The sequence below is a fragment of the Mauremys mutica genome, chromosome 17 (assembly GCF_020497125.1).
Source record: "Mauremys mutica isolate MM-2020 ecotype Southern chromosome 17, ASM2049712v1, whole genome shotgun sequence".
In the NCBI taxonomy this organism is placed as follows: Eukaryota; Metazoa; Chordata; order Testudines; family Geoemydidae; genus Mauremys; species Mauremys mutica.
Window position 1 is genome coordinate 16,610,362 of NC_059088.1, and position 13,488 is coordinate 16,623,849.

Consider the following 13,488-nt stretch of genomic DNA (forward strand, 5'->3'; position numbering starts at 1 on the left):
CAGAGCTCCAGCCCATGGTTATAATAATAATCTACCTCTTGAAATCTTTGTCCCATCTGGCCTGCTCTCTCCTCTACAGCCTGCCTGAATCCCTGCTCTCCAGACTAGGAAGTATCCTCCAACCAAACTTTCATTTCCTCTGGCATTGGCTATTGCAGTTCCCTGCTCTATGTGCTACCTGAGCCCCAGCTCCCAAGGTTCCCACATATGTTGGATGCTATTGACACTTTCTCACACAGACAAAGTGTAACCACATCACCCCAACCCTCAAGCTTCTCCATTGGCTGTCCATTCACATCAGAATCCAGTTAATATTTGACCTGTTTTTTAAGATCCTTCTATGCTTTTTCTGCAACCAACTTCTGATCACAAAGGCAACTTTCCAGAAATGTTTTAGAAACTAGATGTGATTTCTGAAACTCACCATGATTTTGCCAGGGAATTGATTGCTGACCCTGATGTCATTTTCATAAACCTTGATCTGTACAGGAGCAGTACTGTTCTCTTGGAAATAGACTTCAAAGTCCACCAGTCCCTCTGCCTTCTTGCACAGGGCAGTTAGCTGGTAGTGGCAGGTGCCTTGGAAGTTGTATCTCTGTCCATCAAAGGTGGCATAGTGCAGATTCCTTGTCACAGAGCAGGTGGCGTAGCTAGAGGGGTAACAGCCCCTTATGCCATTCACTAGCCCACACCTCTCTGAACGTTTGCATTTAGCAGCCACACATTCGACTTGTCTAGTGGCTGCGTTGCACGTGCACCGTGTCCCACATGCCTCATCGACCCAGAAACTCTCACTGGGGGCAAAGGGGCGTCCCTCAAATAGGCACCCACAGCTGCCCTTGGGGACACATTTGCCCTGGCTCAGCACAAAACCGTCCTTGCACTGGCAGCTTTCCACGCAGGGGTCTTGGCAGCTGCTGGGGGCTGACTGGTCCACACACGTGGCTGGGCAGGCTGTTCCACAGAGCTGGTACTGGCTGTTCTCCAGGGGGCACTCCAGGGCTGGGGAGTGAAGGATCCACAGATTTAGCAGCAAACCCTCTCCATGAAAAAGCAGTATTTAAATTATAGAGACAGGGACGTATCTAACGGGGCAAAGAGAGCTCTCCAATCCCACTCACCTCAAGATAGGGTGACCAGACGTCCCGATAAAATCAGGACTGGCCCAATATTGAGCAGTTTGTCCTGCATCCCGACAAAGTACAGTTGGGATGCCATTTGTCCTGATATTTTGTTTTGGGCGCGGCGGCACCTTTTTTATTTTTTTTTTTTTGTGCTTATACTCACCCGGCACGCTGATGGTCTTCGGCGGCATTTTGGCAGCGGGTACTTCTTTCTTTGGCAGCAAGATTTATTACCCGCTTCCAAACTGCCGCCAAAGACTGTCAGCAACTGACAGACCCGCAGCTGAAGTGCCGCTGAAGACCTGGACATCCTGGGTGAGTGTAACAATTGAAAAGGCGCTCCCCCTACGGTGGTCCGATATTTTGGATTTATCATCTGGTCACCCTACCTCAAGAAGAGTCAATGATGCTCATCGCATTGTAGGAGGTGCCTGGCACCTTAAAGGATCAGGCCCATAAAGGGATGATTGACTTAAAAATTGGCATCATCTTATCTCAGATTCCCATGTGTTATCGACAGATGTTATATATTCACAGTGAGAGCCATCTTAGAAATACCATAGACAGATAGGCAGAGATACTGTAGGTACAGGACAACCAAGAATCCTCATATCCCAACCACTGCTCAAAGCACTAGGCCACACTCCCTACTAAGGAGAAGAATAGAATGCAGGATGCCGACCCCCAGACCCGTTTATATAATGTTGGCATTCAAATCTGTACTCACGACATCTGGCCAGCTGCCTCCATTCCCCAATCCTGACCCCCTCCACCTGGCAGGCATCCGCGTAGACCTTCAGGGCCTCACACAGGGCCTTCCTGTAGCCATCGTTGTGGCACAGATCGTACACGCAGTTGTCAAAGTAGACTGTAGGATCCACCTTGCTGTGGCACTGGCTGAAAGGCCCATCTGAGACCTTGGTTATCAGGCCGCACGAGGCCTCCTCCTTGTACTTTCTGGCTATGCTGGGGGCACAGGGTCTGCAGCCTCCAATGCAATCGTGCCAGCAAAACTGATCCTCATCTTCCACTGCCAAGCTTTGCTCCTGGAGAATGACACTGGGCTCCTGATCCTCGGCTAGGGTCCAGAAGTCATCAGAACGATCCCCATTATAGTTGCCGCACAGGCCGCACAGGCTGTCGGAGAAGTCATTAGGGACGGTGACCCTCAGGTGGTTGTTCCAGTCATAGGACACCCTGAGGTTGAAGTTGGTGCGGAGGATGAGGGAGGTGCCGCTCTGATAGAGCCGAAGGGCCCCATTGTTCAGGGAGATGGGTAAGTGAGCCCTGGTATTATTCACCTTCATGGTGAGAAAGAAAGGGAAAAGGTCACAATTGATGGCACTAGTCTGTCATCTACATTTCATTCTGACCTTTGCTCAGACTAGCAATGGGCCCCATCCAAAATTTTCAGTGAATCTGGTCCCAAATCAGAGCCAGAAATAGTTTATAGCATCATGTTAGAAAGAACTGGCTGGAGAAAAGTAATTTTTTATGGTGGAGGATCTCAATATTTTGAAAATTGGTTCTGTCCCAATTTAGAATAAATCTAATCAATTGCAAAATTTTCTCTGAAGGGAAATGGAGACCCAGCTCTGGGGAAGTCATCCTGGCAAGATGCCAAAGAGCCAGGTCAGCAAGCTGGGAGAAAACCAGGTGGGTTTTGGAATTTGCATGGTTCCCATCAGAACATCATTGAAATTGGACCATCTCTTCAAAGCCTTTTGATTGTGACAAATTGGCAAATACTGAAGAACAACTATTTCATTGGGATTTAAAAAGGACTAAGACTAGATATTTGGAGAGTACGACGGCTCTGGTTAGAGCCGTTAGGGAGCCACTCCTGTGGGGGAAGGGTCTATAGTATTGCCAATCTCAAGAGATCAGACCCTAAAACTCATGTTCACCCGCTCCTGCCTTAAGAGGCTTAAAAGAGCCCAGGGAGAGGGCTGTGGCAGGGAAGGAAAGAGGCTGATTGGGGAAAGCAGCCTCAGCTGGGGGCCACGTCCCAATCAGGCCAAGGCTGGCTTAATGAGGGCCCAGCTGGTCCTTAAAAGAGGACTGGGGCCCGAAGACAGAGGCAGAGTCTCTCTCTTTCTAGCAATACAGAGCGAAGGGCCTGGCTGCCGGGGAGCTGAACAGGGTACCGAGACTGGAGCAGGGTGGGGGGAAGGCCAGAGGAGCTGGGGAGCTCCAGCCTAGAAACCCCACAGGATGCAGGCCTTGTTAAAGGCCAGAAAAAGGTACTGTGGGGCAGGGCTAGGGGAAGGCCCGAGGGGCTAGGGAGCTCCGGCCTAGAAACCCCCCAGGCTCCAGGCCTTGTTAAAGGCCAAAGAAGGTACTGGGGTTGCAGAGGGCAGCCCAAGGGCAAGCAGAGGCAGCAGGTCCAAAACCCGCATTGCAAGTGATGAGTGTCACATACACTGCAGTCTGCCCTGGGGAACGGGGGCTAGGTGATGACTGGCAGTGGCCATAGCCTGAGATGAGGGTCGGGGGGAAGACCCAGATCTGTGGGGGTGCTGCTAGGGGGAAGCACCCTGGCCTGAAAGGGGCACTGGGGTCCAGGAGGGACTTGGGCCCAGCGGCAAGTGGGACACCGGCCTGCAGAGGGCCCTCTGGAGCTGAAACTGCTAATTCCCTGGACAACCAGGAGGAGGCACCGCAGGAGTGAGTCCCTGCACTGTTCATAGAATCATAGAATCCAAGATCAGAAGGGACCAATATGATCATCTAGTCTGACCTCCTGCAAGATGCAGGCCACATTAGCCGATCCCCCAACTCCTTTAGCAAGCGACCCCTGCCCCATGCTTCGGAGGAAGGCGAAAAACCTCCAGGGCCACAGCCAATCTACCCTGGAGGAAAAGGTCCCAAGGCATATAGAGCTTTTTTTTAAAGGACTACACTGTGATTTTCGGCCTGTCTTTTGATGTTAGAACTTTCCCTGCCTATCTCAGTGCGTGTCTGTGACAATCTGTGTTGCCCACTCGCCTAAATTTATAGGGGAAGGGGATTTTGGTCCCTATTGCAGGAGCTGTCACCCCCACATTTGCCTGTTCCCTGTGCAGTAATTAATCCTGTCCCCCAGACCCCCGCTTCTGTTCTCTCTGCGCCCATTCCCGACCCGTCCAGGGGCACCAGGTTTGTAAAATTTTTGGTGGTGCCCAGAATGGGTCCATGCAGAGCTGTCCCACCCTGGACCCAGTGCTTTGGGAGGCCCCATGTTCAGGGGGACGTGGAATCCAGGGTGGCCTGGGAGGTTAGCGGGGGGCCTGGCATCTGCAGCGGTGAGCAACTCTGTTGTCCTATGGACGGGATGGCTCTGAAAATATAAGCTCAAACATTGGTGGAGCCAGGACCATGTTCCTGAATATTGGTAGAGCAGGGGCACCACCAGCCCATATAACTCGCTGCCTATGCCCACCCCATCAGTTCAGCCACCTCAGTAACGCCCCCATTACCCACCCTCCATCAGTCCAACTCCCCAGCTCAGCTCCCCATTCTCCACCCCAGCAGTATAGGTCCCCTCAGTTCAGTGCCCTAGCCCCCACCTCCATCAATCCCCCCTCAGTTCAGTCCCAACCCCTGCCCCCCACCCCATCAGTTCAGCCCCAGCTCTCGCTCCCACCCCAGCAATCCCAGACTCCCACCTGCTCAACTCAGCCCCCCATAGCCTCTCCTCTGCTCCTCCTGGGACTCTTCAACTCCCCCCCCTCCAGTCCCAGAGAGGCCTGCAATGAATTGGGGGCATCTGCTGGGGCTCCTCACCCCTATTTGCCCCTTCCCAGGGTGGGTGCTGGGGGGGGGGAGGGAGGAGCATAGGAGCTGTCCCGTCCCGTTGCTCATGGGACAGGGGAAGGGAGGGAGCAGAACCACCCTGGGCTCTTTGCTCCCCCGAATCAGAGCGGTGAGCGGAGAGGAGCGACTTTACTGGCTCCCAGCGGGGCTGGACTTCGCCAGGGGGCTGGAGCGTCTTGCGCCATCACCAGACGAGCCCCAACCCCCGGCCAAACCCCGGCACTTGTGAAAAAATCACAAGACTGGCAATGCTGGGCCTGTGTCAGCTAGAGCCATTAGGGATCAGCTCCTGTGGGGGAGGGGGCCGCGCTGGTTAGAGCGGTTAGGGAGCAGCTCCTGTGGGGGAAGGGGCTGCATCAGTTAGAGCCATTGGGGAGCAGCTCCTGTGTGGGAGGGGGCTGCATTGGTTGGAGCTGTTAGGGAGCAGCTCCTGCGGGGAAGGAGCCATGTTGGTTAGAGCCATTGGGGAGCGGCTCCTGTGTGGGAGGGGGCTGCATTGGTTGGAGCCATTGGGGAGCAGCTCCTGTGTGGGAGGGGGCTGTGTCGGTTGGAACCATTGGGGAGCAGCTCCTGTGGGGGTGGGGACTGCGCTGGTTAGAGCCGTTAGGGAGCGGCTCCTGTGGGGGAGGGGGCTGCGTTGGTTAGAGCCGTTAGGGAGCGGCTCCTGTGGGGAAGGGGGCTGCGTCGGTTGGAGCCATTGGGGAGCAGCTCCTGTGGGGGAGGGGGCTGCGTCGGTTGGAACCATTGGGGAGCAGCTCCTGTGGGGGAGGGGGCTGTGTCGGTTGGAACCATTGGGGAGCAGCTCCTGTGGGGGTGGGGACTGCGCTGGTTAGAGCCGTTAGGGAGCGGCTCCTGTGGGGGAGGGGGCTGCGTTGGTTAGAGCCGTTAGGGAGCGGCTCCTGTGGGGGAGAGGGCTGCGTCGGTTGGAGCCATTGGGGAGCAGCTCCTGTGGGGGAGGGGGCTGCGTCGGTTGGAGGCATTGGGGAGCAGCTCCTGTGGGGGTGGGGACTGTGCTGGTTAGAGCCGTTAGGGAGCGGCTCCTGTGGGGGAGGGGGCTGCGTCGGTTAGAGCCGTTAGGGAGCGGCTCGTGTGGGGGAGGGAGCCATGTCAGGTACAGCCATAAGGGAGCAGCTCCTGTGCGGGAGGGGGTCACGTCGGTTGGCGACGTTAGGAGCAGCACTTGAGGGACAAGAGGTCTCAAGGAGATGTCTAGAATGTTCTGCGGCCCCTGAGGCACCTCGGTTAGAGCAGGATCTGTAAAGCAGAGCCCCGACCTGCCTAGATGTGCCTTAGTTTCCCCGTATCTTACAGCTGAGGCAACATCCTCCTGGATCCAGGAGTGGGGATGCTCCTCAGGTGGGGTCTCAGAGGGATCCCTGTTACATTAGAAATTACCAGGGAACTTGTGGAAGGATGGACTCAGCAGAGCTGGGATTTGCCCACAATTGCTGGGGTACTGGCCCTGCTCCTGCATGATGCGCCAAGGGAGACATAATGCCCAAAGTCCTCAGGTCTACAGTTTATCTGGCGTAGTACAGCAGATCCCATGTGCTTGTGACAGAGCAAACACCTCCCCACACCAAGTCACCCACTCCTCTCCCCTCAGCGCAGCACCATGCTGAGGAATTGGGGTCAGTGCAACTCTGAGAGGACAGCACCCCTGACTGACCCCTCCCCCACACCACTCTGTGCCACACAGCACCCGCTAACGCCACACTGGGAAATTGTGCATAGCAGCGGGGTGGAGATGTGCACCCAGCACTCACCCTCACAAAGCCGACCTCTGCCCTGGCCACTGTGATGGTAACGCCATCCACCTGGATGGTCAGCGACCCAATGTATGAGACCTGCGTGTTCCCCCTCTTCCCACTCTCAGCCGTGATGTCAAAGGAGTGCGGGTCGCAGTCACACCCACAGGTCTTTGCCACGGTGTAGGTGCAGGTGCCATGGATGTCATACAGTCGGCCATCAAAGGTGTGGTAATGCAAGTAACCCCCAGCCCAGCACGTGGCTGCAGAAACTGGCAAACACTCTGGCTGCCCATCTATCATCTGACAAACTGTTCCTTCCTTGCAGAGGACCACACTGCAGGATGGTGTCGGAATATCTAGACAGAAAGATCATTGAAAGACAAGAAACATCAGACTAATCAGTTACATTTGCAAGCAGAGAAGGGCTGAGGGACAGTGGGAAAAATCAGAATTAAATTGAGTCTCAACAAAATCCCACAGCCTGTCTGAAACAGACGAGATGATCGATCATTCTTTCCTTTTCTTTTCTTTTTTTAATTAATCATGGTTATTAGCGTAGTGCCTAAGACCCAACTGAGAATGGGACCCGATTGTGCTCGGTGCTGTGCAAACCCAGAGCAGCAGACGGCCCCAATTGAAATAGACAAGACAGCTATCTGTCCATCTGTCTCCCCACCTCACTGACTATATCTTTCTGTCACCCTTTCTGTATCTGTCCATCTATATCTATCTGCCAACTCCCTTTATATCTGTCTATCCATCTATCACCTACCACACCCTCTCTATTGATCTATCAACACACAAACATCTATTTAGTCCCATACATATGCCCTTTGCACCATTCATAGAATCATAGAATTGTAGGACTGGAAGGGACCTTGAGAGGTCTTCTAGTCCAGCCCCCTGCACTCAAGACAGGACTACGTATTATCTAGACCATCCCTCACAGGTGGCACAAAGGAAACAGAAACCTATGACAAGTCTCCTGCTGGGAAATCACTGGCATGGATGGGACAATAGAAGGCATACAGCCAGCAGAACAAGTTCCTACTTCTCTGTTCCCGCAATACCCAGTGCAGGGGGTGGAGCAGAGAGGAGGATGTCATGGGCAGCACGGAGCAGGAAAGGAGAGTAGCTGGGATGTGATGGGCTCTGACAATGCTCAGCTGACTTATGACCCATAGGGGACAACAGTCAGTGCGCTCAATTTAGAGCAGCCCCCAGGCTACACCCAGGGAGAAGATCTCAGAGTGTGATCAGCTCTGTCAGCTGCCCATCCTGTTCTGCTGTGCACATCTGAAGCTCAACAGTGCAGAGACTCTGACCCAACAAGTCTTTCCATCTTTCAGGCTGAGATTCTGTAATATTATGGGTTGGAGTTCAAGGCTAAATAAAGGAGGCGAGAGAGTGAGAAGTGGGAAAAGACATAACTAAAACTACTTTACTCACTGCTTGCACCGATAGCTGCTGAGCCATACCCAGATTTGGATGCAATCCCAATGCTCAGAAGTCCAAAAGGAGATGTGGGGTGCTCCATAGTTTCTCTCTTAAACCCTTTGCCAAGGTTGTATTCAGCCCAAGAGAACCCTGTGCCTGGAATTGGCCTCCATGCAATGACTCCCAAGGGTTCCTTATCAATGGTGATGCCACCAGATTCTGATGTTTCGGCTGTTATAATTGCATAGTTATCATACTGGTCCTGTCCATGGATGTTATAGGTCTGGCAATAGCCAGAGACATCTGGGATCATCAGGAGGAAGGGATCATACACTATTTTCTCTTTGCTTCCACCGGCACAGAAGAAGACAACTTGGATCCCAGCACTAGCAGAGATGTACAAGGGATTAGGGAATTTGATTTCAAATGTCACAACCTGCCCAGCAACCAGGACCTTAGTGTCTCTCGCCCTCCCAGACTGATAATCAATGCGAGTGTGTTGGGAAGCAACCACATACACCAGGTCAAATTTGGGCTGGAAGGATAAAGGAGGTACAATGAATGTGGTGCCCCAGACAGACACCGGCAGGAGCTGCTCACTGACATAGTCACATTTGGTGTGCTTTGCAACACATATGTGTCCGCTATAGACGGCCACGGGATTCTGGGACACGATCCTGGTGCCGGATAAGTCATCACGGCTTTGCAGCTGGACAGCCTGGTAAGCTCCAAGTGAGATGACCAGTTTTGTCCCCGCTCTGTAGGGTTTTCTTTGGAAAGTAACAGCACCTTTGAGGTAAACTTCAACAATGGTGGGATCCTTCCAGGCTACTACAGCAAATTGCTTATCGAGACCATCTGGATTCCCCACTGGAGTCACCACATAGTACTCTGTCCCGAGCTTCTCCACAGGATACACTACAGTGGTGTCAGCCGTATAGGCCTTGTAGTTCAGAGCAAGGATGGAAATCTCATGATCAGCACGGATGATGACCGTGTGATCAAATATGTTGCTTCCTGCCAGCTCCACAAATGCTGGGATCATCACAGATACTGTCTGTTCTGGATTTGCAGTGACAGTAGTAAAAAAATCTGCTTTATTTACTGAGATGGTGACGAACGTCCCCGGGGTGTAGCCAGTGATGAACAACTTGAAGTCTTTATTGCCATAACTTGGTAAGTGATTCTGCATGAAGACTGTGATAAATTCTGTCCCTTGGGGGCCTGAACAAGAGGTACTGGGAAGATCTGGAGGTTGAACAGTAGGGGCAGCACCAGAAATGCCTAGATAGAGAAGACAAATACAAAAGAGCATCACAAACCAGGACACCAACATTTTATGAGGTCTGCTCTTGTCGTTTGGTGCCAGCCTTCCTAGGACTGATAACAAGAAGCACAGACACGAGAATGGGAGTCGGGGCGCCTGGCTTCTAACCCTGGCTCTGGGAGTGAATGTCATTGGTACATTTTACAAGGCCAGCTGTACCTCATCTCTTCCTCTCGTCTCTCATATTCACCCTCCAGACAAATATGAGACCTAGCGCTGTCTACCTGGGGACTTAGGTCAGTTTACCTCTGAGACTCAGGAGTGAGGATTTTTCACATCCCTGACTGATGTAGTTAAACTGGCCTGATGCTCTAGCAGAGACCAGGCCTTGGAGTCTCAGGGTCCATCTGCATTTCTTCTGAGAAGTGCATTTCCCCCAACCTCAACCGATTTTCCTGGGCAGCCAAACTTCACCCTAGTCTACACACAGTGGTTGTCCCAGTATAACTATTTTGGTTAGGGGGGTGATTTTATACAAATAGAATTATATGAATATAATCCCTGTATGGAGCCAGTTATACTTGCCTAAAATCCTGTCTACATGAGAATGTTTTACCTGTTGTACAATATAGTTATACAGGTATTATTTTACTGGTATACCGTGCCAGTGTGGACACTTGTATATCAGAATAAGTGCCTTATTTCAGTTTCATTTACACGCTTCCCAAGCAACATTAGCTAATGCAAAAAAGGGCGCTCTATAAGACCATGTCTACACTACAGATTTCAGCCTGTGTAGCTGTGTTAGTCAGGAGTAGGAAGAGGTGTCACACTTGATGAATATAGCTATGCCAGCAAAAGCCTCTAGTGTAGATACAATTTATGCCAACAAAACTGCACTTTTACTGGTACAAGTTATTTCACTTGGGCCAGATTTACACTACTATGGTTGGTCTACACTAGAAAATTAGATTGACCCAGCTATGTCTCTCAGGGGTATGAAAAGTCCACACCCCTGAGCAACATACTTAAGACCCCGTGTAAGCAGCGCTAGGTGGATAACAGTGGGAGAACCCCTCCCATTGCTGTTGATCTACACTGTGCCACTGTAGTGTTTTAAGTGTAGACATCGCTGAGTGTAGTGTGGAGATCAGAGTTTAAAGTGTAGAGTTTTGCTGGCATAAGTGTATAAAAATCACACCCTTAATTGATCCAGCTATGCCAGCAAAAACCCAGGTGTAGACACACTTTGTACTGGCAAGATTCCTTTTGCCTGAACAGCTTATGTTGCTCAGGAAAGTGGTTTAACTAAACCAACAAAAGAACTCCTCTTGCCAATATAAGTGGCATCACCACTTGGGGGTTTGCCAGCTGTACTGGCATAACTGCACTGAAAAAGCTTTTGTTGTCCAGTAGCCCAAGGGCTAGTCTGCAACAAGCTATACTGGCAAAAGCCTTGTTTTGTTGGTAAATCTGGGTCCATCCTAGGAGTTCTTTGCTAGTACAGCATACTGGTACAGCTATACCAGTAAAGTGCTCCTAGTGTAGACCTTGCCTAAGAGTGTCTATTCAGGGGGTTATACTAGTATAACTTTATTGGTTTATATTCAAAACACAGGTTATACCAAAAAATCCCATGAAGACAAATCCTTGTGCTAGTAAAGCTTATTTTTTGCCCAGACAGAATCAGAGGGTTAGAAGGGATCTCAGGAGGTCATCTAGTCTAACCCCCTGCTCAAAGCAGGGCTAATCCCCAGACAGATTTTTGCCCCAGATCCTTAAATGGCCCCTTCAAGGATTGAGCTCACAACCCTGTGTTTAGCAGGCCAATACTCAAACCACTGAGCTATCCCACCCCCTCTAGTACTAATACAGCCTTTGTGTGTCACTGTTATAGCTGTAAAAAGTTGCTGCAGACCAGTATAGCTTATTCCCTTTCCTGTATAGAAATAGCTGCATACTACAGGCCAAAAATATCCATTCAATAATTCCTGAATCATATGGCATTGCCCTTAACTCTGCCCCCTTCATAGATTGGTCATTGAATGTTTTGATGATGAATGTACACTCCAGAATACCACTTTTCATCCAAGCCCTGGTCTACACACAGATTTTGTACTGATATAACGATGTTGGTTAGGACTGTTATGCCAAATTACTAATACCAACCCCTAATGTGGACACAGTTCTTTCAACGTGAAGGTATCTTACTCCTCGTCTACACTACAAAATTTTGCCAGCATAGCTGTCAGTTAGAAATGTGAAAAAAAAATCACACCACTTAGCCGATCTATGCTAACAAAACTCCTGGTATAGACTTACAACTATGCCAACAGAGAAGTGCTTCTATTTGCATAGCTAATGTTATTCAGAAAAGTGGTAAAGCAGATCTCTTTCTGCTGCTTTACCACTAGGGATCTCTTCCAACATAGCTATACTAGTTCATGGTGCTGTAATGTAAACAAACTTATGCACTTATTCTCTTTCCCTGACAAGAAACTGGGATAAGCACCTTTTATACTGACATAACTGTATCCACACTAGGGAGGTTGTGTTTCTTTAGCTATAACAGTATAAAATGGTACAACCAGTTTGGGCAATCTAGGTGAATGGTTGGGGCTACTGTCTGGGTGGTTTGGTCCATTTCCTTTTAATGCTTCTTATTTGTGATCTTTATTGATGTATCTCCATGGCAGAGAAGGGGGACCAGTTCCCTCCTGCTTCACAGGGGATTTGTTTACCAGAAACCCCCTGCAGCTTCACAATACACTTAGAGGAGAGGACACAGAAATCATATTTCAGTCATGTCTCAGAATATACATTTGGTATCTATTTTTCAGTGATCTAGTGCTCAGAGCATGAGGACTGAGAGGCAAGTCTCCTGGGTTCTATCCTTTGACTCTGAGAGGTGTGTTGTCCAATGGAGGGGTTGGGAAGGAAGGGAACAGGGAAAGGTGGAAGGCAGGCTGGGAGGGTGAGACTGACTATCACATATATTGTACTTACCACCAATAGCTGTGGAGCCATATCCAGCCTTCTCTTTAATCCCAACACTCAGGACACCAAATGGGGAGCTGGGGTTCTCTATGGTGTGGTTGCTAAACCCACTTCCCAAGTTGTACGTAGTCCAAGAATATGTTGTGCCTGGAATAGGCCTCCACACAGTAAACTGTAGTGGTTCCGCATCAATAGTAACATCAGCAGCCTCAGCCGTCTTGGCTACAATCATAGCATAGTTCTCAAACAGGTCCTGTCCATGGATGTTATAGGTCTGGCAATACCCAGAGACATCTGGGATCATCAGGAAGAAGGGATCGTACACGATTTTCCCTTTGCTCCCACCAGTGCAGAAGAAGGCGACTTGGATCCCAGCACTAGCAGAGATGTACAAGGGTTTAGAGACTTTTATTTCAAATGTCACAACCTGCCCAGCAACCAGATTCCTTGTGGCTCTCACCTTCCCAGACTGATAATCAATGCGAGTGTGTTGGGAAGCAGCCACATACACCAGGTCAAAATTGGGCTGGAAGGATAAGGGCGGTACAATGAATGTGGTGCCCCAGACAGACACCGGCAGGAGCTGCTCACTGACGTAGTCACATTTGGTGTGCTTTGCAACACATATGTGTCCGCTATAGACGGCCACGGGATTCTGGGACACGATCCTGGTGCCGGATAAGTCATCACGGCTTTGCAGCTGGACGGCCTGGTAAGCTCCAAGTGAGATGATCAATTTTCTTCCTGCTCTGTAGGTTTCTCCTTGGAAAGTTACAGCCCCTTTGAGGTAAACTTCTACAATGGTGGGATCCTTCCAGGCTACTACAGCAAATTGCTTATCAAGACCATCTGGATTCCCCACTGGAGTCACCACATAGTACTCTGTCCCGAGCTTCTCCACAGGGTACACTACAGAGGTATCAGCCGTATAGGTCTTATAGTTCAGAGCGAGGATGGAGATCTCATGGTCAGCACGGATGATGACCGTGTGGTCAAATATGTTGCTTCCTGCCAGCCCCACGAATTCTGGGATTTGTATCCATGTTGTCTCTCCCAGATTTGCCCTGACATTGAATCTAACACCTGCTTTGTTCACGGAAATGGTGACAAACGTCTC

General features: G+C 50.5%; 2 protein-coding genes across 5 annotated transcripts in view; both read right to left on the reverse strand.

The window, feature by feature from the left end:
- Positions 1 to 6,838, reverse strand: part of LOC123351805 (IgGFc-binding protein-like) — a 117,800-nt gene extending 110,962 nt beyond the window's left edge. For 3 of the 4 annotated variants that reach the window (XM_044991453.1, XM_044991451.1, XM_044991450.1), the window contains exons 1-3: positions 6,686 to 6,838; positions 1,852 to 2,425; positions 425 to 1,002 (exon numbers count right to left, since the gene is read on the reverse strand). In XM_044991453.1, the coding sequence (XP_044847388.1) occupies positions 425 to 427 (3 nt within the window). In that variant the 5' untranslated portion in view covers positions 428 to 1,002; positions 1,852 to 2,425; positions 6,686 to 6,838. The remainder of the gene's footprint in view (positions 1 to 424; positions 1,003 to 1,851; positions 2,426 to 6,685) is intronic. The other variant, XM_044991454.1, reaches the window with a different exon arrangement.
- LOC123351483 (IgGFc-binding protein-like) lies at positions 631 to 13,414 on the reverse strand. The gene is made up of 7 exons (XM_044990869.1): positions 13,393 to 13,414; positions 12,381 to 13,280; positions 8,120 to 9,391; positions 6,686 to 7,026; positions 1,852 to 2,425; positions 832 to 1,002; positions 631 to 650 (listed from the first exon to the last, which is right to left on the reverse strand). The coding sequence occupies exons 1-7, from the start codon at positions 13,412 to 13,414 to the stop codon at positions 631 to 633; spliced, it is 3,300 nt and encodes a 1,099-aa protein (XP_044846804.1).
- Positions 13,415 to 13,488: the final 74 nt, after the last annotated feature.